At 41.2% G+C, this 26235-nt stretch overlaps 1 protein-coding gene across 2 annotated transcripts in view; it reads right to left on the reverse strand.

Moving 5' to 3' along the window:
* Nucleotides 1–295: 295 nt before the first annotated feature.
* The window catches only part of LOC128492717 (dual specificity protein kinase CLK4-like), a 46750-nt gene continuing 20810 nt past the window's right edge, over nucleotides 296–26235 (reverse strand). For both annotated transcript variants that reach the window (XM_053465383.1, XM_053465384.1), the window contains 8 exons: nucleotides 24295–24411; nucleotides 20395–20561; nucleotides 20211–20305; nucleotides 19375–19504; nucleotides 13589–13671; nucleotides 8742–8821; nucleotides 3569–3659; nucleotides 296–620 (listed from right to left, as the gene is read on the reverse strand). In XM_053465383.1, the coding sequence (XP_053321358.1) occupies nucleotides 480–620; nucleotides 3569–3659; nucleotides 8742–8821; nucleotides 13589–13671; nucleotides 19375–19504; nucleotides 20211–20305; nucleotides 20395–20561; nucleotides 24295–24411 (904 nt within the window). In that variant the 3' untranslated portion in view covers nucleotides 296–479. The remainder of the gene's footprint in view (nucleotides 621–3568; nucleotides 3660–8741; nucleotides 8822–13588; nucleotides 13672–19374; nucleotides 19505–20210; nucleotides 20306–20394; nucleotides 20562–24294; nucleotides 24412–26235) is intronic.

Genomic DNA, 26235 nt, shown 5'->3' on the forward strand with positions numbered 1-26235 from the left:
TGAGGTTAGGCAAGATAGCCAATGAGGAGTCGGGAAAGGAGATAGTAGGGCAGGGGTGAATAAGTAGGAGATGACAAAGAGGAAGAAAGGTTCCAACAAATACTATCAAAAAAATTCAAACATTACTTGGACCCAAATTTAAGAAAAGAGAAAAGGAGGCTAAGGAGAACAAGAGAAAGAAAAAGACAGATCTGAGGAGAGAGACGGGGAAAGAGGAAGGTTTTTGACCAGATTATTTAAATGACAGGCATATACAATTACCTTATGCTATAGAATAAAATTTGCAGTCCAAGAGTAAGCAGAAAATAACAAATGCTTTATTGTAATAAGAATTTGCAATTGTAAGAACTATACATTAAACAAATGTACACACAGTGTAAGAATACTTTTGTAGCAGACATACAAAAATAGAGAGGAAAACTTTACAAATATGGCTTACATGTTTGAATTTTGTATTTAATCACATAGATATTCCAAGGCTATTCTCGCTTTACTCTATTAAAAAAGGTATGCTTCAATGCTGCTTCTAGGGTTATTCTTTTGGTTGGATCATACTCCAGCATTTTTTGGATAAGATCAAACAGTTCCTGGTGATCCCGGTGGTTTGAAAGCATTAATTCCTGTTTGTGTATATACATATGGAAAGGTAAAACATTAAGACAACATTTCTATATGTAGCAATGGTTTACAAAATCACAGTTTTAACCCAATACAATAAAATAATTCTATTTACTTTTAACATTACTCCAATTAGATTTTAAAGGAAAAAAACATTAACTCCTTCAGGACCATGTCTAAGGAGCAGAGGTTTTTTTGTTGTTGTCATATTTATCATGTTTGTTAAACCATGACTCTGAACCCTGCATTTATTATAAATTGTTTTGTTCAGGGCAAATATGGCCTTCTTTTAACCCCTTCGCGACAAAGGCCGATTTTATTTTTTGTATCCTTCGTGACAACGCCTGTTTTAACATTTCTACGGTGCTCATGTTTAGCTGTAATTTTGTTCTTTCCAGTTGACTGAACCCACACAAGTTATATAGTTTTTTTTTCAGGACAAATCATTTTGATTGTACCATATCATTATTACAGAAACAAAGTATATAATACGGTGAACATTTGAGAAAAAAAAGACTGACCTTTACTTGAAAAATCTTACTCATCTAATGAAAAAACCTGGTAACTAGATTCTATTTGTCCCGAGTTTTTATGGGTTTTTTTCTGCACATTCTGGGTCAATAAGTACAAGTAGCGTTTTGCATTTTTTTCCAAATCTTCCCCATGTGCTTTTTCGGGTATCTTTGAAGCTAGCCAATGTAATTTACCCCATGAAACTATATATATATATATATATATATATATATATATATATATATATATATATATATATATATATATATATATATATATATATATATATATATATATATATATATATATATATTTTTTTTTTTTTTTTTTTATTTTTTTTTTTTTTAGACTCGACACCCCAGGATATGTTTACTGCTGGTATTTAATGGTTTCCATGCCCTTATTCTACCACCAGTCTTTGTCAAAGTTTGCGGTACTCTTTTTTTTTTTTGGCACACACATTTTGTTTAGGTATGAATTAACAGGTCACTGTCACACAACACCCCAATATGTGTTCAGCAACATCTCCTGAGTACAGTGACATGCATGGGTTTGGCGGGTTGTTTGGGGGCTAAAAATCCACATTTAGGACGTTTGCATTTTTCAAATTGGAAATGTAACATGTGGTCATCTTTCCCCCTGTACCTGGCCAATTTAATTTAACCCATCAAATCATACATTTTAACAGTATTTTAACTCTTTCTATGCGAGAATTGTTTTAAGATAAAGCTCTAATCTTAGGACTTGCTCATATAAAATATTTTGATTATATATATACACACTGTATTGGCTCGGATATAGGCCGCACCCTAAAAGTTAGGTGCTTTTTTAAAGAAAAAAATTTCTTAGTAAAAATAAAAAACACTTAGTGGAACAGATATGCTGCCACTCTGCCCTCCCCAGATATGCTGCCACTCTATCCCACTCCTGAGATATGCTGCCACTCTGCCCCCAAGAGGTCGCCCCCCTAGACTTACCGGTGCAGACTCCCCGGGGTCTTGCAGGGCCGGCGGGGGACAGCTACGTAGTATGCGTATTCAACTTCCGGTGCTGGCACTTCTGCCGTACATCGCGCAGACGTTCACCGGCTGTGGTGATGCAAGCGTTAACAATCTCTCGCTGCTGGCACGTCTGCACAATGTGCTTTAACAATCTCCCTTTGTTAAAGCACATCGTGCAGATGTGCCGGCAGCGGGGGCTGTTTACGCACATCGCCACTGCACATCTGCGCGATGTGCTTAGACAACCTCCCGTGCCGGCACTCCCCCCCCATTGAAAGTGCTGGCAGGGGAGGCTGTCTCAGCGTATCGGAGAGTAGGATGCAGGTCCCCTGCACCGCTGCAGAGGATCTGTATCCTAACCCTGCTGCCTGCCCGGCGCCCGGAACTGCATGTCCCGAAAAAGTGCGGCCTATATTCGAGCCAATACGGTGTGTGTGTATGTGTATATATATATATATATATATATATATATATATATATATATATATATATAAATCTCATTTATATTTTTTCTGGAACTGGAACGTCCCCTTGATAGCGACATCAGTGGGAAATTATTTTTACATATTACCATTTTTATTTATTTTTTTACATTTATTTTACTAATCACATTGTGATTAGAAAGCTGGGCTCCATTGACTTGCATAGTTGAATGCAGTACCTGTAACCTGCAAGCGGAGCCAGAGTTCTCAGGAAGGTCTGGAGAAACCCTCTTGGAAACTTTTTCAACTTCCTTGTTTAATTATTTATTTTTTAAGGACGCGCCACCATTTTGTCACAGCACGTCCTGGGGTGGGTGTTCCGTGCCGCTGAACGCCTTGCTATCGAGGCATTTCAGCGACACCATTGAAGTTTAGGAGGCTTTACAGCAACACCGTTTGGGTGAAGAAAGTGAACGTAGATCGTCACTAACTGGATGTTTATGGTACAGCTACAACATTCAACCATACAAATCAAAGGAGCCCAACTTTCTAATCACAATGTAATTAGTAGAAAATTAAGAAAGCCCTTCTTGCTGTGGGGGGGGGGGGAACCTTGTGTGTGTACACTAAATGAGAGGAGAAAATTACAGCTAAACACAAGCACTGCAAACATGTAAACAGCCTTGGTCACAAAGGATACAAAACCAAAAAAACAGCCCGGTCCTTAACAGGATAAGACTATGCATACTTGTTTGGTTTAGTTTTGTGCACCACTGCTGGCATAAGGTTGTAAAGTACATTTGAGCAAGTCCCTCCTCACCTGTTGTTTCTGTAAGTCAAATTGTTATATAAAGTGTAACTTGTCATGCCCTATTTACCCATTGCACAGCTCTGTGAAATATAACAGTGCTACATAAAACAATAATAATCAGAGAGTTTAACGTTTGGATCTACCCAATCACTACATTCATTTTAACATTATGGACATATGTAAATTGTTCTGACACTATTTACCTTTAAAGGCTTGCATCTCCTCCTAACGTAGCGGCCAGCAGAACTATGTTCATCCCAATCTAATCGGTCACGACAAAAATACTTGCGTTTTCTGTATAGAAAAGATTAGAGACTAAATGTTTCTGTTATGATATACAAATATAGCATTCTCCCACATAGACATCTGAATTATTGTCTAGCTTCTCAATAGCTCTTAACAATAAAGCTTTGTACTTCAGTAGGATTAAATGATTGTCATAGCTAGATAAAATTGGAATATTTTAAGAATATAAAAAAGTGATCTGACTTCATTTCTAATGTGACAGCACCACATTTTTTAATGACTTGCTTCTTTCTCCCAAGTTCTAAGTGAGTGGTTTTATTAACAGACATGTAAACTAGTTGAGGAGGGGCAGTGGGATGCTACAGGCTAACACTACTTGCCCCACAATTGTCGCATGTTTTTTTATGTGACACCTTAGTTGAAAAACAGTATATTTAGTGTGATACCAAAGTATAGTGCACAAGTACCAACAGATTAGGGAATTAGATCACTGAATTTACAGCATGGTAAAAATGAGAATGTGGCTTTAGTAGCAGTTACTGAAGCCTGGTACAATTTGGAAAATGTTGTTATACCATGACAACATAGAAAAAAAATAAAATAAACATATGCAAAAATAGCTTATTACTATTTCGTTCAGGGGAGTCCAAGTTTTTTTCTGCAGTGGGCCACTTCATCGGAAATGTATGAGTACGTGGGCCACACTCATTTTTCACGAAGAGAAAATATGACCAGTTAGCTTTATAATGCATATTAATACAGGGTTAATTTGGCGATAATGAAAAAAAGCAGTGTAAGTTTTTTTTGATCAACTTTTATATGACATACTATCAATACTAATTTACTTAAACAGTAAAACAAAGTCAGTCCACAAACCATTTGAAACAAGTTTAGCCGAAGAAAACTGCATAAGACTGGAGCACACTGTGGGTACTAGCTGGATTTAAGATGGCTGACGCACGCTGGAGTCAGGGCTCGATTAAGTGCATCATGGTGGCCATTTTATAGAAATAAATTAAATAGACAGAATCTTAACTCCTCGGCATCAATGTATACCGGATAAAGATGACATCCGTGCTCGGCAGATAATATAGGATAGAATCTTATGTGATGGGAGTAATCAGTACACTAAAAAAAAAGTCATCATACACGGGACGCCTGAAGCCACAATTTACTACCACTAATCCTTTTTAATAAAAATATGCAGATTGAAACAGAGTAAATATCACAAAACCTTTACTTTTCCTCTCACTGATTTCTGGGCCAAGAAAGTTTTGTCCTCTGAAGTGACATTAAATTCAAGAGCGGGTTTTATCTCTGGAAGTTTAAATAGTTTTTTATTCCTGCAGTAAGTAAAGTGCCAGGAAACAGACAACCAAATACATACCAGGACAGGCTCTGCCACACCGACACCCAGACACACACACCAGGACAGGCTCTGCCACACAGACATCCAAACCCACACACACCAAGACAAGCTCTGCCACACAGACACCCACACACACCAGGACAGGCTCTGCCACACAGATGCCCAAACACACACACACACACACCCCAAGAGAAGCTCTGCCACACCAAAAAACACACATGAACAGGCTCTGCCACACCGACACCCAAACACACAGGCTCTGCCACATCGACACACACACCAGGACGGGGTCTGCCACGCCGACACCCAAACACACACACACCAGGACAGGCTCTGCCACACTGAAGCATAAAAACATTATTTTCTACACTGCTTGTCATTAACTGCCCCTTTTTTGCACCCTTGTGTATTGATGCCCCAGCCATGCTCCCTTTACTATTGATTATTGTGTCCCCCCACAACCTTGTGTATTGCCCCCCTTTGTGAATTTATGCCCCTGCACCCTTGTGTATTGATTTATGTGATACCCCAGCCAACCCCCTACCTTGTGTATTAATGCCCCCCTTTTGTATTGGTTAATGTGATGCCCAACCACCCTCTTCACTATTGATGCCCCCACTGCCATGTGTATTACCCCCCCCAGCCACACACACCCATTTTGTAATGCCATAAACCAGCCACCCCCCCTTTGAATATGGGTCCGCTTTTCTATATTTTCCTCTATTTTTTTGGTAATACTTTAGTAATATTTTTTTAGTTTTTTCCTCCTTTTCTCTGATTTGATGACCCTCTCCTTGCCACGAGAAACACCTTCTGTGAACCCGCCCCCCCAAATGTCACATCTCCAAAGCGGCCGCCCAGCCGTGAAGTTCAAAGCAGCTGTTGTGCGGTTGTAAGAACGCCTCCGCCAGCCAATTAATGAAGTTAAAACGGAGGTGGTCTTACAGATGCACGACGGCTGCTTTGAACTTCGCAGCCGGGCTGCCGCTTTGAATGTGGTCTGCTGGCCCACCTGCCGCATTTGGCCCGCAAATTTGACGCCCCTGACTTAGTTGTATGCATAGGTGTGATATAAAGTTTCCTGGACAAGCTAGTTGAAAAAATATTTAAGATTAAGGTTAGTGATATGGAGGACTTTATTCTCCCTGATCCAGCCTGAACAAACCAAAATAACCAGTCAACCAGTAGTAGACATACTAAATTCTTTACAGGGATTGCATTTTTAGAAGTTGGTAGAAGAGCCAACAAGAAAGGAAACTGTACCAGAATTCCAAATGTCACTGTAGGGGCTCCAAAATGGGTAGGCATCAGCATTGCTCATTGTGGATGTTTATTAGGGTCTTGTAGTGGACATCTAAAATTATGTTCTGTAGACTTCTAAACATGCTATGGACACCTTGTCTATTCCTGAGCTCCAGTAATCATCAATCAGTGTGGCTTAATATAAGGGCAGAGGTCATGCTGCACCACACTAAAACTAAGGTTTTAGATTTCAGACAGAGTAAGAATAAAAGAAAAAGGAAGCCACTGTGATACTCTCCAGATGTGTCACCAAAATTAAACAAAAAAAGGTAGCATTTAAGAAAGACAAAGGGAATGGACCTTAAGGAGAAAGGAGGAACAATGAGACAGATAAAGCATGTGTATTTACAGAGGAAGTTCTTGAAATCTCCAAAGTAAAAAAAGACAAGTCCATTAGACACAATAGGATTCACTCAATTATTAGAGCTTCTGAGTGTCCTGGCAAAATAATTTGCAAACTTATTTTAAAAGTAGTAGGGGAGACTTGGCCAATTACAGATCAGTAAGTCTTATGTCTAGTTGTAAAATTAAGGGAAACCATGCTAAAGAACAGGATTTTTAAATATCTGCATGTGAATGGGTTACAATATCAGAAACAGCATAGTTCTACTGCAGAGAGATTTTGACAAACTAATTTAAACGTATTTCTAAATAATAGGCCAGGGATGAGTGGTAAACATAGCCAGCCTTGATTTCAGTAAGGCATTTGACACTGTCCCATATAGCAGACTTACACATAAGTTAGAGTGTTTGGATGCCAAGATCGTTGAATGGATAAGGGAATTGTTGTGGTTAATGGTGCATATTCACAGGAACATTTTACTACTAGTGGGGTTCCTCAAGGATCTGTAATTGGGACCCGTGCTTATTATATTTTTAATAGAAATATTTTAAAAGATATTAATAGTAAGGCATGTCTTTTTGCAGAAGATGCAGAGGTCTTTAGAGGGGTAGACAACCCTGGTGGAACATGCCAAATGAAAAAATGATTTAAGTAAATCAAAAGAATAATAGAAAGGGGGAAGCTGCCGTTTACACATTAGTCTGTAGCATATTAAAAAGAAGCAAACCAGTCAGAAAGTAGAAACAGTTCCAGGGCTTCAAAAATAATGTGGTATACTGGCGGAAGTGACACCTGGGGTTCAGGGAATCTGATCAGAGGTGGTGTTTACTCTTCTTCCTTGAGAATTTCAACAATAGCGTGGCCTTTAAGCAAGCTGAGGACCAACCCCCAACAGTCTAGGACAATGATCTCTTCTCTATCCAGCATCAATCAGTTCCTAGCAAACCACAGTGTCCTTAACACATTAGGCACCACACTTCCTCAATGGCACCCTCTGCGTGGGTTTCTCGAAAAGCTCCATACAGAATAGTGGTGGAAGAGGAACGCCCCCTCCACAGAATATTAGAGTTCATTTTCTAGGGATCCCAGCAAAACCTGTGCAAAAGGACACATCCAGAACATATGTAGTGAAGTCTCCTCCTCTGTGACACACTATGGACAGTGTCTGTATCTGCCCAGCCTCCTAGCATGCATTAATGTCCGTAGACCATCCATGCAACCTCCTTGTGTCTATTGGTCAATCTGCTTGTTACTTGGAATTTGCTTTATGATGTCCTTGGTTCTGATGAGCTTAGAGGCCACAAGACCCTTATCACTCCCTCTAGTTTGTTTTCCTTCATAAACCTAGCCACCACCAGGTAAAACTAGGGTCTATTCCATTTGCATGAGACAGAGTTGTCCCATTTCAGACTCCTCCAGAGTGGGATTAGGTAAAAGTGGGATATGTACATTGTGTTTCAGTGTCCTAAGCACACGGTTGCACACAAAGGATGCTCTCAGCAATGTTGGTATGTCCGGCACTTCTTTGCAGCCCTCGGAAGGATCATAGTAAAATGTGCATTCTGCTTTGTCCATTTTCGAGCCTTAGCTGAACCAGACACTCCTGGAGACTGACCATAGCCAACTGGGGCCAAGCCTGCTTGTGTTAGAATGAGTCTCCATGTGTGTTGTCTGTTAGTGTGAGCACCTGGACATGCTAGAGTGTATGTCTGTGTGCATGTGTGTTAGTGTTGAGTAACTGGTTGCTCATCACATTATCTTATCACATACAATCACTAAGCACTTAAGCTGTCATAGTGAATAACAGATAGTATATAGAAGTTTAACATTTGGTTTGTGAAAATTCAGCATTATGGGAAACTATATGATAGCTGAAAGTAATAACATTTTATATTCATCAACCCCATGCAAGAAAAAAAACATTTACATAATGTAAATCTCAGTATTTTGAAATCAGAGAGAATATAGCTTCTGAACAAAAAAAACAAAAAAAACAAAAAAAAAAAGTTTTAGTAGCTATTGCTTCTGGTGACATTCAAAAACAGGAAACCCCAAAACCCAGCAAAGCCAATAGATAAAGTAGGTTTTCAGAATAAAATGAATGTTTAAATCTCACCGAGTTTCTTTGATCATGTGAAGTGGTAAAGGACCCAAAATTCTTTCCATCATTGCCAGATGCTCCTTGCTGTCATGGGTCTAGGGAAGGGATAAAAAAATTAGTTTTCATTTTTTTAATAAGTCTATTTTCCTAGTATAAAAGGACAAAGAACAAATCACAAACACACATAAAAAAATACAGCAATACATCTAGAGAAGGCGATATTCATCTTAAGTACAAATATAGTGGGTCACTAATATAAATCATAACAGTTGTATATCCCTAGTTATATATCAAATAGAGTCCCAGCCCCAGCAAACATAACACAGGAAAAGAAGAAGAAAAAAGAGCCATAGAGATTTATTAAGAAGATGCTTACTACACAGGCACATTTAAAAATTCACAATGTCATTTTTAATTGGTGCTCATTCTAGCCAATATTATGATACATGCTTTTTTGCCTAACCTAAAGAACAACCTAAAGAACAAAAACTAAAGGCTGGGGGCCAGCATCCAAGGTCTCTGAGCGCGCAACTGAGGAAAGAAATAAACTTTGGGAGTTTTGCACTCACCACCAGGTATAGAATTTGAGTACTCAACTGTGAGATTTGTTTAGAAAGGCTACTATAGTGAAGTTGTCAGAAAGGATGAAAAAAACCTTTCCCTGCAAAAGATGTCTACAGTGGCACAAACTGCTCCAAAGGGTAGAAGTGACCCCCATAAATAGTCCCTTGCAAACCTGAATCTATGATTATACATTTAAGAAGGTACCTCAGATGAATTCACCAGAGAAGAAGCAATCCAGGGCTGCAACAACTAATCGATAAAATCGATAATGAAAATCGTTGCCAATGAATTTCATTATCGATTAGTTGAACCGATTTTTATCGATTATAAAATGAGGGTTTTTTCAGAGCAAATGCTCTGAAAAACACCCCTCGTTTTATAATCCGTTTCATTCAGTGACCCACAGGAGTTACTACTTACACTCCCTCCCTGCAGTTGCTCTGACGATGAGCCCCGCCCCTTTCCGCTTCTCAGTCCCTCCATGCAGTCACACTGACTAGTGGCTCCGCCCATTTGCTTATAGCGTCCACACTGCCCAGGAACTCATCGGACTATAAAATTAATATTTGGGCTGCTGAAAGTTAGGGGAGGTGGGGGTTAATTTAGGGGCATTTATGGTTAATGGGGTGTTTAGGATTAATTTGGGGGCCGTTATGGTTAATGGGGTCTTCAGGGTTAATTTAGGGGAAGCTATGGTTAATGGGGTCTTTAGGGTTAATTTAAGAGCAGTTATGGTTGATGGGGTCGTTAGGGTTTACTTAGGGGCAGTTATGGTTGATGGCGTCTTTAGGGTTAATTTAATGCTGAGGACTCAGGGTTCATTTAATTAATTTAATAAGGTTAACTTAAGGTGCAGTTAGAGGTAAAGGGGGGGGGGCAAACTAAGGGGAATCTAAATCCTGGGGGCAGTGAAGATTAATCCTGCATTTATTTATAAAAGTACCGTATTTGCTCTGAAAAATACCCCTCGTCTTATAATCGGGGTCGTCTTATAATCAGACCTCAAATAGGTCGGACTATGAGACTAAGATCCAGATCCCCCGCAATGGTGCAGGGGACCTGGATCTTCCTGTCCCCCCCCCCACCCACTTACCTGTGCTTCTGAGTCCCCGGTGTGTAGCCGGGGCAGCGTGTAGAGCTCTACGTGATTCGCGTAGACAACTTACGCTGCAGCCGGAAGGACAGCCGGGGAAGGTCTGCACGATGGACGCAGACAACCCCCGCTGCTAGCCGCACCTCCTTCTGGCTGCAGCGTAAATTGTCTACGCGAATCGCGTAGAGCTCTACACGCTGCCCCCCGCTACATGACCGGGGAGTCAGAAGCATCGGTAAGTTGGGGGGGGCGAGGGAGTGTTAAATGGGGTGCATAAGGCATTTCTGTAGGCAGAGTGCTCTATGAAATGCCTTTTAACTCCCTTAATGCCACTCTGCATCCAGAAATACCTTTTAAACCCTCTATACGCCACCCTGCCTCCAGAAATGCCTTAAACCTCCCTATATGCCACTCTGCCCCATAATATGCTTTTTAACCCTCTAAATGCCAGAGTGGCATATAGGGGTATAAGGCATTTCTGGAGGCACAGTGGCATTTAGAGGGTTAAAAGGCATATCAAGGGGCACAGTGGCATTTACAGGGTTAAAAGGCATATCATGGGGCACATTGGCATATTGGGGGTATAAGGCATTTCTGGGGGGGGCAGGTTGGAAAATAGAAGGAAATAAAACCAAAATATTTTTCTCAATCATAGCTTTTATTAAAAAAAATTGTTTACATGAATTAACATTTACTGGTAAAACTTTTTCCTATAGGGTCGTCTTATATTCAGGCTTTTTCTTTTTTTTTTCTTAAATTAATATTCAGATTTGGGGGGGTCGTCTTATAATCGAGCAAATATGGTATTGTGTATGTGTGCTGTGAACGAGTCTGTGAATCTATGAGGGCACTATGGGATATCTTAGGGTGTATAAGGCATATCTGGGGAGGACGGTGTTACATATCTGGGGGTATAAGGCATACTAGGGTATAAGGCATATCAGGGGGTATAAGGCAAATGTGGCGGAGTGGCATTACTGGGAGGCAGTGTGGCATAACTGGGAGGCAGTGTGGGAAGCCTGGGGTCAAATATGCATAAATGGGGGGGGGCAGGTTGGGAAATGCATTTTTATCAAAGTTTTTTTTATTATTATTATTATTATTATTATTATTATTTTATTATTGTTTATTAAATTATTTTAAATAAATGAAAAAATTACATTTATTTTTTTATCTGATTAATTGAAAAAATAACCGGCCAACTAGTCGATTATGAAAATAATCATTAGTTGCAGCCCTAAAGCAAACGTTTCAAAAAGGACTAGAAGAAACTATGTAGGACTCAGGCAAGCCAGGACCAAGGGAACAACATATCTGGACACCTTCTTTTCATGCAAAATAGATGAACCACAGTCCTGACTTTTTCTTCCCTTCTGGAAGAAATACTTGGGAAAATATCTATTAGCAAGCCCCACAAAATGTATTATCTGTGCTGTAATTAGAGACTAGTAACTCCTCCTAGTTTATGATCCAGGCCAATTTCTAGAAAAGCGTCAGGATTTGAAGAACATTCTACTGGGAAATAACTAATGAGTTCACCACCACCAGCCAGTCATCTAAAAAATACTAGGTGCTGAAACTGCTTATGCAGACGCTTGTTGCCTAGAACTATAGCCACCCACCAAAATCTGTAATATTCTGGCCAAATAGGCACATGGAAATAAGCATCCTGGGGATAGAACTTCCAACATTAATTTCCCCTACACCATTTTGAAATGACTTTGGGTGAATGTCTTTTATTCCTGTATTTGTCTACACAGCACTGTGAAACCCTTTTTCGGATTAAATGTACAAATTAATCTGCACTAGTCTCTGTTCTCTTATATGAACTATTAGTTGCCACACCAAAGGTCTCTTCTCAAGCCTTTTTCTGCTCTTCGATTCACGGGGTCTGAAAAATGTAAATGCGTCTTCTTGTAGATACATTGGCCGCCGCTGGGTTGACTAGAGAGCTGTATCTTTCTCATCAATATTCAAAAACTCAGCCTCCGTCCTGGATGTTCCCATTCCTTTAAAATTGATAAGAAACCCTTGTGCATTATCTTAGCAGAAGTATACATAAATACGGAACAAAATCAATGGCAGAAACCAGCTTGCCTACTTCCTCAACCAGAAAAAGAAATACAAGACAACTGTATAATCTCCTTTTTCAATTGAGGCAGGTTCTCAAGGAAAGCCCAACTGGTCTGAGGTAGTCGATGGTTCTTCCAGAGTAAATCTAGACCCTGCAGAGTCAATCATGGCCTCAGGCCTAGGAGACACAAAAACAAACTGATGGCAAGAGGCACACTTTGAAAAAGTGCCAGCGTAGCCTGGAGTTCATTTTGTTTTCTGGATGAAGTCTGAACACTCTAGTATGACAATTCTTTAGTTCCAGATAAAAGAACAGATGTTCTTCTTGGCATTGTAAAAGTTCTTCCTATACTCAGCACAGATGAGATTTATTTTTAGTGGCAGCTAAACCTTCAGACACAATCTAAAATTATATATATATAATATCAGACATGAGCAAGAAAGAAATCCCTTGCAAGTGCAGAGGAAACGACTGCCTCACAAGGAACTCCCACAGCCCACCTGTCCCCACTGCACCAGGAGCCAAGTAGGCCCCACTAGCTGCCGATAGCCCCACTGGGGACCCACAGGTAATGAGGAAATGAGCAAAGGAAAATAAAGTAGATCTACCCCTGCCTTGCCTTTGGGTGTGGAGTCTCTCTATCTTCTGTAAGTGCTAGCTAAGATCTTTCCTAACTTGACCGCTTTACTGTTAACTACTTGGGATACTGTACCTTCATCTATTAAACTGCTGTTTCAAGCTGACATACAGTTTTAGTATGTAAAAAAAAAAATATACCAACAATAAACTGCTCCAAAAGACAGCATGCAGTGGAAAAAATGGCTGGTGCATCTGATGCCCCCCGTTAATATTGCTTAACGATCACTTATGGGTCTTAAGTAGGATACCAAAAGATATCCATCAAAAGCTTTTCCCACGTCTTACAAACCCTTCATCAAGTTCACTTTTTTAGTAAATGAAGAAAAGAGACAGATACAATTCTTATAAAAGGATGACTATTTTTACATATTAAAAACAAGAAAACCACAATATTGTACTAAGAAAAAAAAATAGACTGGAATGACTAAACAAAGTCCTTATTTCAACAAAGTTAAAATTAATTAGATCATCCTTATTATTCATTTTACATACCTGAAATACAGTAAGTCCAAGGTAATACTCAATCAATATACAACCTATGCTCCAAACATCACAAGGCTGTGACCAGCCTAATTCTAGAAAGAGAAACAAAGGTTATTTCATTAAAAATATCCCAACAAATGCTCTAACAGATGATCAGACTAGAAATTATTGATACATATTGGACTGTATCAACACACCCACTATGCAGATAAGAAAAAAAAACACAAAAAGCTGCTTCATTTTAAAAATCATATTAGGGGGAAAACCCAACAAGCATGTATAAATTGGCTTTATGGCCCATGACTAGATTTTAATTTTTGTCTTAGTGGGTGGCTGAACCAGTGTATTCTAAAGAAATATTTAAAAAAATGATTCAATAAGGGGAAATTGTAAAATCTTACTTGGGAATTCATTTTCCATTTCTATGGTGGCACAGGGGCAGGAACAAGATAAAAAGGTGGACTCAAAAAAGGTGAAATCAAAGACGTACTCCAGAATATAAATGCAAAACAAAAATGTGTTAAGCAGAGGAAAAATGTGCCAAGGACAAGGAACACCTAGGTAAGAATTCTGATTTCCTTGCCATTTCAGGAGACACTAGGAGAGCGTTAGCGAGAAAGGGAGGGGGAAAAAGCAGCAAGAAGGACCGGTTGGCCAAACTTAAGAGTCATCTGAAGAAATGGGGTCACGCATGGTGCTTGGCGAAAGTATGCAAGCTCTTCCAAATGGCAGCTTTGTAGATGAGAGCTGGATTTACACAAGCTAGTCTAGCCTAGGAGGTGGAAATTACTCTTGAATACTAGAGGAAAATTATTTCCCTACAGATGAGTTCAGAACTGGAAAAATAGATCCGAGTACATTGCTAAAGACCCAGAGTATGTAACTGCTCTTCCTTTGCATTTCTAGGAGTGATGCAGAACACCCGCAAAACAAACTCTTGGTTTGTATGAAAGTCAGAAACCGCTTTAGGAAGGAATTCTGAAGGCAGATGCAGAACTACCCTGTCATTGAGGAATCTGAAAAAAGGTTCCTAAATGGAGATTCACTGGACATTGACAGGCCCGGACTGGCCATCGGGCATTTGCCCGGTGGGCCGGGCCACGGCAGGGCCGCATTGACTTAGGGGCTGATGGAGCTGCAGCTCCAGGCCCCTACCCTACCTACGGCCGCATTAACCACCGCAAAAACCCGATGTTTTAATTTAAACCCTGTGCGGCCGCAGACCCCTAAGGCCGGCCATGGTGGGGGCTTCCCGGCCCCTTAGAGCAGGGCCGGCCTTTGGGGTGTGCGACCGCACAGGGCGCCACACTCCAGGGGGTGGTCCGCACCGGGTGCCGCTCATCAGGGGGTGCCAACTTGCGGCACCCGGCACCCCTCCAGAGACGGACAGTAATTTCCGCCGCTGGAGGAGCAGGCTCGCAAGGGAGCGGTATTGGAGGTCTTTAACAGATCTCCGGTTCCCTTGAGTGATTTTAAGCCGGGTTGAACCCGGCTTAAAATCACTCAAGGGAGCCGGAGGTCTGTTAAAGACCTCCGATACCGCTCCCTTGTGATCCGCGCAGCAACAGCGACAGCAACAGCAACACTGAAGCCCTGTGAGAGTGGATTGGTATATGTGTGGCTTAGTATATATGTGTGGCTTAGTATATATGTGTGGATTGGTGTATACGTGTGGACTGGTGTATACGTGTGGACTGGTGTATACGTGTGGATTGGTATATGTGTGTGGATTGGTAAGTGTGTGAGAGTGATGGGTGTTATGCTGTACCATTTCAAATGTCTTTTTCATAATCTAATTATGCTCTAAAAGTACATCATAACTCCCATCACTCTATACTGTTCCATACAGTGGCAGAGATGGGAGGCAGAGGCCTTGCACCCCCACCGCAGGACTCCTGAAAGGTAAGTGAACTTCAAAGAGGGAGAGGGTAGATAGTTAGGAGGGGGTAGTTGCGGCGGGCTAAAGGGGCTCTGCGTTAATGCGGCCATAGAGGACCAGTCAGTCCGGTCCTGACTGGGCTTATTTTAAGGTGGGGGCCTGGAGCTGCAGCTCCATCAGCCCCTAAGTCAATCCTTCCCTGCCACAGGTGCGGTTGCAGTTGCTGCTTGTTCCGGCGACAAGGTAAGTAGGGTGAGGGAGGCGGGTGCAGTGAGAAGAGGCAGAGGGGGGTTAGATAGTGAGAAAGGGGGAGAGGGGATAGATAGAGGCGGTACATATTGAGAAGTGGGGAAGGGGGTTACATAGTGAAAAGGGGGAACATAGTGAGAAGGGGCAGATAAGATGAAGAGAGGAGGTAGTGCGAATGCGTATGAGAATGAATGAATAAATGTGTGGATGAATTATGTGAATGCGTATGACAATTAATGAATTCATGCGAGGATGTGTGAATGATTTGTGAGACTGCATTAATGAATGTGTTAATGATTTGTGTGAATGATTAAATGCAAAGATGGTACATGAAGGGTGGGCTTTAACAATAAATAAATAAATAAATATGGGCTGCTCAGGCTTAAATGCCCGGGCCTATTTTTTGTCCCAGTCCGGGCCTGGACATTGACATTGTCTTGTTGAAATCCACGGCCATGAATCCTATTTGAGGGAGTCCTCACCTGTCTATCCTGTAATGAAATACCGTATTGGCCACACTTTTCCTCCCCACTTTAGGTCTTTAAAGTGGGGGTGCGGCCTATATTCGGGGTTTAGCGCAGGGATGCGCAGTTCATTTTGCCCGACACCCAGGCCCGTCTTTTTTTTTTTCCTCTTTCTTTCTTTTTCATTTAGCCCTGCTCTGGGAAAGCAGCAGGGTTAGGACCCAGATCCCCCGCAGCGCTTCTGCTGCCAGCACTCCTGCTGGGGCTTCTATGGTGAGGCACTGGCGTGACATAATCTTCCTGTGCTCCACCATAGGAGCCCCGGCGGAAGTGCCGGCAGCGGAGGTTGTCTACGCGTATGGCGCAGACGTTCACATCGGGGGCAGGTGGCCATTTCTAGGGGGCATAAAGCAGATCGGCGGTTATAAAGCAGATTAGGGGCAGAGTGGCATACCTATAAGTAAGTTGAATTATGAATTTAAGACGGGGGACCTTAAAATGGCTATTGGTTTTCTGTTTGTATATAACATATGCTGACAAACTGTATAATAGATACCAAAAAATTTAAAATACATGTATACCTGTTCATTAGATAAAATACTGTTTTACCATTTCACTGTGTATTTTTTTTTCTTTAAAATAGCACCAAACTTTAAGGGTGCGCCTATATTCGGGTGTGGCCTATATTCGAGCCAATACGGTACATCCTTGTGTGAGCTCCATTGTCCAATCAGAATCGACTGTTTGGTAAGAAAATCTGCCTCAATGTTGGTGGTAGATAGCTGCAGATAGCTGAAGCAGTTTGAAATCTGGCAGTCAGGGGACTGTAGTCTCTTGCTTCTTGCCCCCCCTTGTTTGTGGATAAATACCACAGGTGTAGAGTTGCCTGTTAAAATTAGCTGGGGAGCTTGCTAAACACCCAGTAGCTACAAGTGATCAGAGGAGAGACTCCTCCGCAGACCAGGTTCCATGTATGATATTGTCCTTTAAAGACTGGCTTCTGTCATTACTATAGTCCAGCATAGAGGCTTCCAGGAGAGCCCACAGAGATTCTCTTCTTTCAGCCACCATCTGAAGGAAGTAGTAACAGGCTTGAGACCAGCCAGCCGCCTAGGTAGAGGACTACTTTGATAGCCTCTCATCTGAGGAATGCTGTACACTGCTGACATCACCCTGGTAAATAAGCGAGGAGCAGAAAAAAAATGCCAAAAGTGCAAGGGCCTCTTTGCGGATAAAATTATTCTATAATAGCAGATAGGCCTTCACATTACAGGGGATTTTACCAGGACAAGACATGTGGAATTGTTGTGGAGGTCTTGAGGTGTCAAATATTTCTGGCCACCTGTTCTACCCCTGGAATAGATACCAGATCTTCAACAACATGTTGAAGCAAAATCTTCACAGCACAGGGGAAGCTGAAGTAATGATAAGGGAGGGGTCAAAAACCCACTGCTGCTGCCTCAAAGGATTCTTTTGCAGCACCTGCAGCCTTTTTATCAATTTCATGACGTGAGAGGCATCTTCCAATGGAATAGTTGTCTTCTTTGTAGCCTTGGCCACAGAGGCATTTAATTTAGGAGCTTCCCAAAAATCTGAGCTCTTGGGAGTCTAAAGGAAACAGCCTTTTAACCCTCTTAGAGATAGTCTCTTCTTTGGGTGCCACCACTGCTCTGAGATGATGGAAGAAAGGGAGGGAAGAACTAGGAAAACCTTGTTCTTCCTAGTATGTCCCTCGTAATGGTCAACCTTGCTGGACATATCTTCTACCTCAATACTGAGCTAATAGAGGAGGACAATTTATTAGTTTCTTCCACTGAACAAAAAGGAGACATTTTAACTCTGATTCCCAAGAAGACGGAGCACGGTAGGAGAAATTAGCATCTGAGAGGGATCCTGGTTCTTCATCCAGCTGGACCAGAGGTACCGGCTAAGTAGCAACAACCATAGATACAGCAGATGTAGAGGAACTAGACCAGGGGCGTCCAACCCGCGGCCCTCCATAATGCTAAGGGGCTGGCTGGGAGGAGGATGGGAGATGTAGTCCTGCAGCAGCTGGAGGGCCGCAGGATGGACTCCCCTAAACTAGACATTGCTTAAAAGTAGTTGAAGGTAGACTGCAATTCATCCTTAAACCAGTTGGTAAACTCTGCCGCTTTGTCCTGGCACAAGCCAACACAGCTTTGTAGATAAGTCATGTAAGGTCTTCTTACATTTGGAACAAGCTCTGAGTTTCTAGGAAGAAGGTCCACAGCAGGAGCCTCAGGGCTCCTATAGTCTGACATTAAAAAAAAAAAAAAAAAAGAAGTATACAGTAGAAAAATGGAGACCACCTATAAGAAAAAAATAGCCCAGGTAGACACAGATTTATTCCTGAAGAGACACAACAGAATCCAGGCACAAGCAGGACAATAAGAAATCAGGAAAAGTCAGCCACATATACAATGGTAAAAAAAACTCTTACCAGCGTCCAAGCAGTGGAGGGGATAAATAAATATACTTTCGGGGGAAACAAACCACAGGTACTAGAAGTCGTTGGCTGGACTCCAGAGATACAATTACAGGAAGATCGCTGCACAGCAAATCAGAAGTACAGTCTAGTGGGGAAATGCTGCTCACCACCTTTGCCAACATAAAACTGCGCCGGCAGAGGTTCCAACAGAAAACCCTTATAGATGGTAGATGAAAAATCCAAGATGGCTGCCATAACTGCTGCATGGCGTCCCAGAAGTTTAAAACGCTGGAAGTTCTGCTGCACGTATCTGGACTGACAGCTATCGACCAGAGCTGGAAAACTTCATCACCTGCCTAGGGGAAAAAGCTTAATCCAGGGTTTGAAAAACCCTGGGGAAACGGTAGAATGGCCCTCAAGGACTCAAAACACTCCGCAAAGCACCCATGTTTTACCTCCCTGGGTGAGGGAATTAGGAAAAAAAAAAAAAAAAAGGTGTAGCAAGAAATCACCTCCAACATTAGGGAGGTTCACCTTTTTATCTTATTCTTGCCCTACTTAATAAGTGGAGCCATCTCTCTTAGTGCCACCTGAAATGGTAAGGAAAAAGGTGTGCAGTGCACTAAATTATGAAAAGGAAAAATTAAATAGCGTTAAGAAAAATAAACATGTTGCATAAACTAGCAAATGACAGCATTTCACATTACCTTTTACTACTGTTCAATATTTAATCTTTATAAAATCTTCTACTAACCTAATATTACTTCAGGAGCTCTGTAATGTCTTGTGGAAACCAAAGCACTATGATGTTCATCATCGTAAGTAGCGCTCCCAAAATCAACAATCTTTATGTCACAGTTTTTTAAACAACGTTCATCTCTTTTCTGGAAGAAATGCATGAAACACATTATATACACTCTTTACTTGACCCTCTTCAAACTGGTTTCGGCTGTTGACTACTGAGACTGCCTTACTAAAGTTACTAATGATCTACTTACTGCTAAATCCAAAGACCACTACTCTATGATAATCATATTGGACCTGACGCTTTTGACACTGTGGACCACCCTCTTCATGATCTTGGTCTACATGCCACTGCTCTCTCTCCTGGCTCATATCTTGCCTTTCTGATCGTACCTTCAGCGTCTCATTCTCCAGTAACACTTTCCCCCTTCCCGTTTCAGACTCTGTTATGGGACCCCTTCTGTTCTCCATTGACACTACCTCACTCGGGAAACTAATCTCATCCTTTGGCTTTCAATATCACCTGTATCCTGATGACACCCAGATATACCTATCCTCTCCCAGCCTTTTCCCCTCAGTCTTAGATCGTGTAACTGCCTTGCATCTGTCGCTTACTGGATGTCTGCATGTTTTCTAAAACGCAATCTCTCCAAAATCAAACCTCCCTCCAATACTAACATTCCCTCATCGGTTTTCCTTAATATTAATGGTTTAATCATCTCCCTGTCCCCTCAAGCAATTCATTGACTTGTAATTTAGACTGAAATTCTCTACTAAATGTTGTCATTGATAAGACTGTTAACAAAGAATATTTAAATTAAGGTTTATTTACTTAAGACCACTTACATTTTTTAAGTTATAGGAAACTATGTAATCTGACTGTACAAACAAGATGTTTTCTGGTTTCAGATCTGTATGTGTAAGTTTGTTCTGATGTAAAACTGAAAAGAAAAAAAAACAGATAAATTGTATAATAAAAGAGCATTATAACAGGAGTATCCAAAAAAAAAAAAAAGTTGATCGTACTTACAATTTACGGATCTGCAGATCTGATATGCCATATTCCTTATATGATCCATAGGAAAAGGTAAAAAGCCATTTTCTTTGATAAAGTCATATGTACTTAACCCAAGAAGTTCAAATACTATACAAACATGACCATGGTAATCAAACGATTCAAGCATCTGGACACAACGACTAAAAAGGAAAAACCCAAAATGTTACATTAAGTAAATGTGATGTCTTTCTCATGTCCTACTTCACAAAAGTATATATATTATATACATCAGGGATGCACTGACATATCGGTGGCCGAAATGTATCGGCCGAAAAGGGAATTATCGGCAAAAACGTCTGAAAATATTTGTCCACAGAGGCCAGACTGCTTACCGGTGCGTTGGTAGCAAAGTGTGCTAGCAGCGTCTCTTGTACCGGTCAGGAAAAACAGGAACCCAGCGGAGTCATGTGAATGCACGTCACATGACTCAGCTCCGTTCCGTTCCTTCTCTTCTCCTGGGGTTGGGGCAAGAGAAGTTGCTCACACAGAGTGAGAGCAACACAGAGGGAAGCAGCATGGTCCCTGCAGAAGTGTTTAAGTGAGAGATCTGCAGTTCGGAGGGGGGATGTATGAGCAAGTATGCGTGATTAAGGGAATGGATGAGTATATGAATGAGTGAATGAATGTTTGCAAGTTTGTGTGTGTGTGTGTGTGTGTGTGTGTGTGATAGCATGGATGTGTAAGCGTGTGTGTGTGTGTGTGGGGGGGGGAAGCATGGCATAGGGAGCCTGTAATCACACTCCTATCATGACCAGGTTCTAGCATGTACTGGCTGCCTGGGCATGATAGGTGTGTGATTGCTATATATATTTATATATATATCAATATATAAATAGCAATCACACACACACACACATTATATTATATATATACACACACACACACACACACACACACACACACACACACACACACACAATATATTGTGGTTGATTTTTTTGGGTCCAATTTTGGTGTGTTTTTATTAACTACTTTTTATTAAAAGTTGCACACCAAAATTGGACAGAAAAATTCAATAACAATATTAATAAATATATGATTGTTAACAGCAATCACACTCCTATCCTGCCCAGGCAACAGTACATGTTAGAACCTGGGCATGATAGGTGTGTGTTTTTTGTTTTTAAAGTTCTTTAAAAGGTGTGGGGGGGGTGGTTTTGGCCAAGTGAATCCTGAATTTTCATTTTCGGTCCAGAATTTTCATTTTGGTGCATCCCTAAGATTGTGTGTATATTTATATATCTTATACACATACATACACACACACACACACACACACCAATAACAAAAGTTATAGTGGGTAAAGGTGATGGAAAACCCTTCCAATTAAAATTCCAAACAAACATGCATATAAATATAACCTCTATCTATACATGAATATCTAGATTCTACAGACCACCACCACACAAAGATGCCAGTAATGTGACTTGACACCATTCAAAAAGTATCAATTATTAAAATGTTTCTAAAGGTTACCCCCTGCTCTGATATCAAAGCACTCTGCAAAGATAGCATCAAGCGATTGAGAAATTTGATTTTTTTTCAAGGGACCGGTTAATAAAACGCTACTAAAATGAAGGGAAATAACATTTCTTATACTGGTAATTTTCCAGCCCAAACCCAGCTCCTTTCCTAACGAATTCATACCTATAGTACATCAAAGTCTGTAGTCTACCTTACTTTTTTGGTGCCCAATAAATGGCACCAGGTATACCTGGGGAGGACGGAGTGACATATCAGGGGGTATAAGGCATACTGGGGTATATAAGGCAGGGCTCGACAAATCCCAGGCGCCAGGTCGCCATGGCGACAGAGAATTTTGTCCTGGCGCCTAGGTTTTGTCAGCCTCTTACATCCAGAAAAAATTGTGGATGTAAGAGGCTGAGTCACCACACGGGGGCGCTGCTGCTGTCTGCCCAGAAGTCTGGGCAGACAGCACAGCCACTCCGAGCCCGCCCCCGAGCCTGAGATCACTCCCACGGAGTGATCCTGTAGGCTGAAAACGCGGTTGCTGGAAAAGCAGCACTCGTGTTTTCAGCTGCCACAGGCAGCCTCAGGGAAGGGGTTTGTGTGTTGATTGGGTCCCCACACAAGTCTGGGGACCTCACCCAACACCCCACAGCTGCCTGATCGCTCCATGGGAGCGACAGCGCAGCGTTAACCACTTCAATGCCGCGATCGCGGCATTTAGGGGTTAATTCCCGTTTTGGGGGCTTTGCTGCTGGTGGTCTGCCTGGAAGCCCAGGCAGACCAGCAACAGCAAAAACGAGCCCCCACAAGCCCTTTGATGACTTCTGTAGGTATGGAAGCCTACAGCAGTCATCAAAGAGACTCCCTCTGCAATGGCTGGTCCATAGACCAGCAATTGAGTCCCAGCTTCAGGGACAGGGGAGAGGGTTCTTTGGTCTCCACATGAGTGTGGAGACCAGCCTCAACACCCCCCCCCCGCTGCCTGATAGCTCCCTGAGAGCGACAGTGCAGCGTTAACCCCTTCAATGCCGCGATCACAGCGTTTTAGGGGTTAACTCCCGTTTTGTAAGCCCAGGCAGACCAGCAACAGCAAAAAAACGAGCCCCCACAAGCCCTTTGATGATTCCTGTAGGCATAGAAGCCTACAGCAGTCATCATAGACTCCCCCCTGCAGTGGCTGGTCTATAGACCAGCAATTGCTTCCCAGCTGCCAGAGGCAGCTTCAGGGACAGGATGAGAGGGTTCTTTGGTCTCGCCATGAGTGTGGAGACCAGCCCCAACACCCCCTGCTGCCTGATCACTCCATGAGAGCGACAGTGCAGCGTTAACCCCTTCAATGCCACAATTGTGTATGGCACATTCGTGGCATTGCAGGGGTTAACATTTGTCCCCACAAGCTTGTGGGGACTAAATATCTGTCAATGCTGTGCTCCAATGGAACATCAGCATCGAAAGATGAAAAAAAATTAATTTAAAAAAAAAAACAAACAGCACTGACCTGAAAGTCCAGGGTGCTTCCAAGTCAAACGCTGTGAGTTTAGTAAGTGGGCTGATGACGATCGGATCCCTCCTGACCAACTGTTAGTTTAAAAAAATCCTGGCTCCTAACTTTTTTACCTGGCGCCTAGATTCACAACAAATTTGTCAAGCCCTGATATAAGGCATATGTGGGGAGGGCGGAGTGGCATGTCTGGGAGGGCAGTGTGGCATGCCTGGGAGGGCAGTGTGGCATGCCTGGGTTAAAATGTGCATAACTGGGGGGGAGGTTGGGAAATAAAAACAAGAAATGCATTTTAATCAAAGTTTTTTCATTCTGCAATTTGTTTTTAACATCCCAAGCTACTTTATTAAATTTTAAATAAATTAAAAATAAATCGGCCAACTAATCGATTATGAAAATAATCGTTAGTTGCAGCCCTAGAATACAGATTTACAAAATAAGAATATTCAATTTCTGATAATGTACTAATTATAAACTATTACAAATGGATCTGGATAAAGGTGCTGCCGTTACAGTTTTTGTTAAAGAATAAGTTTGGGGCTTCCACATAAACTACAACTAACTTGAGCACAACTTCAGATGTAATCATTGATATTGAAACCTTTACGATGTATTTTGGTGACATGGCTGTTACATAAAGAGACAAAAAAGGGGCAATTATATATGTTTTTGTGGGCTAAAGTAGATCAAGGTTTTTAATTTCCTTAATTTTCAAATTTTAATATGTTAAGCTGTGTCACCTATTCATACAAACCGGGAATACCAAATCTACAAAGAAAACGTTCACCTGTGTAAGAGAGTTCTTTGGGAAAAGTTAAAAATACACAGGTCACATTAACACTAAAGCCAAATGCAACACCTGAATTTTGTAATAACACGAAACACACACACCGTATACTTACAATGCATTTTTTGGATCCTGTCTGTTCAAATGCTCCAGAACTAAAACCTCAGATTGTGCAGCTTCGCGATATCGATCAACATTTTTTATTATTTTGACTGCTACTCGCACATTACCCCTGTGAATTAAGACAGAGTTAACGATTTGCCATATTAGCCTGTCAATATGTTTAACTGTTAACCAAGCACTACACATACCCAATAATCATAGGAACAATATATATTACCTGGATTTTCTCCCCCCACCTCTGGCTCCCTCACTGGCCACTTTATTAGGTACACCTGTTCATTTGCTTGTTAACACAAATAGCTAATCAGCCACTCACATGGCAGAAGCTCAATGCATTTAGGCATGTAGACGTACATTTAAGTAACTTTGAACATGGCATGGTTGTTGGTGCCAGACAGGCTGGTCTGAGTATTTCAGAAACTGCTGATCTACTGGGATTTTCAAACACACAAAAGGTTTACAGAGAATGGTCTGAAAAGGGGAAAATATCCAGTGAGTGGCAGTTGTGTGGACGAAAATGCCTTGTTGATGTCAGAGGAGAAGACGACAGAAAGACAACAGTAACTCAAATAACCAACCAAGGTATACAGAATACCATCTATGCACGCACAACATGTCTAATCTTGAAACAGATGGGCTACAGCAGCAGAAGACCGCACCGGGTGCCACTCCTGTCAGCTAAGAACAGGAAACTGAGGCTACAATTCGCACAGGCTCACCAAAATCGGACAATGGAATACTGGATGAATGTTGCCAGAAATTGGCGTAAACATGAAAGCATTGATCCATCCTGCTTTGTATCAACTGTTCAGGCTGGTGGTGGTGGTGTAATGGTGTGGGGGACAATTTCTTGGCACACTTTGGGCCCCTTAGTACCAATTGCGCATTGTTTAAATACGACTATTGTTTCTTCAAAAACATTATTATTCAAAATTGGTCAAATCTAACATTTAACCCAGTGTGTACTGTGAATATTAGAATGTGTCTAGCATCTAGTGATGAGAAATTCCATATAATCCTCAAAAAACTACGATTATAATATAACCCTTTAAGAGCATCTTGTAATATATCGTGCATTATCAAAATAATTCTCAGAAATTGGCTAATAGAGCCAGTGTAGTATAACATTCAAAAAAGGGGAGAAAATATTAAAAAAAAAAAAAAAAATTTCTTGTAGCTTAGGTTCGGCTATCACATATTTCTATTTCCATCTTCTTTCTCATTAAGGAGGATTTTCATTCAGCCATTTTCTGGCATCTTCAACTGAGGGCAAGATAGTCACTTGTTTGCCAGTTCTTATTATCAATTTTACTGGGAATCCCCATATATAATTTATGTTCCTGTCCCGCAAGATCTTAGTTATATCTTTAAATCTTTTTCTCTTCTGCCTGGTATCGGATGAAAGATCTTGAAAGAAAAGGAGATGTTGAAACTTATCTATTTTAGGTGTATACACACTTGAAGCCCTCAGGATTCTCTGTCGCATATGAAAGGTAGAAAAACGGATAATAATATCTCTTGGTTTTGCGTCCATGATAGATTTAGGCTTAACTGTTCTATAAACATTTTCAATTATGTCTTCTTTTTCTACATCAGGGATACCCATATCCCTAAAAAGATCCTTCAGGATAGATCTCATGTCTTCTAGTTTTATTTCTTCAGATATGCCTCTGACTCTTAGATTTTTCCTCCGTGATCTATCTTCAAAATCTATTATTTTTTGCTCTAGTATCCGTATTTTACTTTCTTTCAGGATACAGTCCTCTTTTATAGATTTTATCTCAAATTCTAGATATTCGTATTTTTGCTGGTTTAGCTTAAGGCTTTCCTCCATTTTTCTAAATTCAGTTTTCCATTCATTGTGTATTTTCATTAATTCCTCTTTAAACTGATTAAGCTGCTTTTCCATACATTGTTGAAGGTAGTCTTTAGT

Source organism: Spea bombifrons, chromosome 4, assembly GCF_027358695.1.
Source record: "Spea bombifrons isolate aSpeBom1 chromosome 4, aSpeBom1.2.pri, whole genome shotgun sequence".
NCBI lineage: Eukaryota > Metazoa > Chordata > Amphibia > Anura > Pelobatidae > Spea > Spea bombifrons.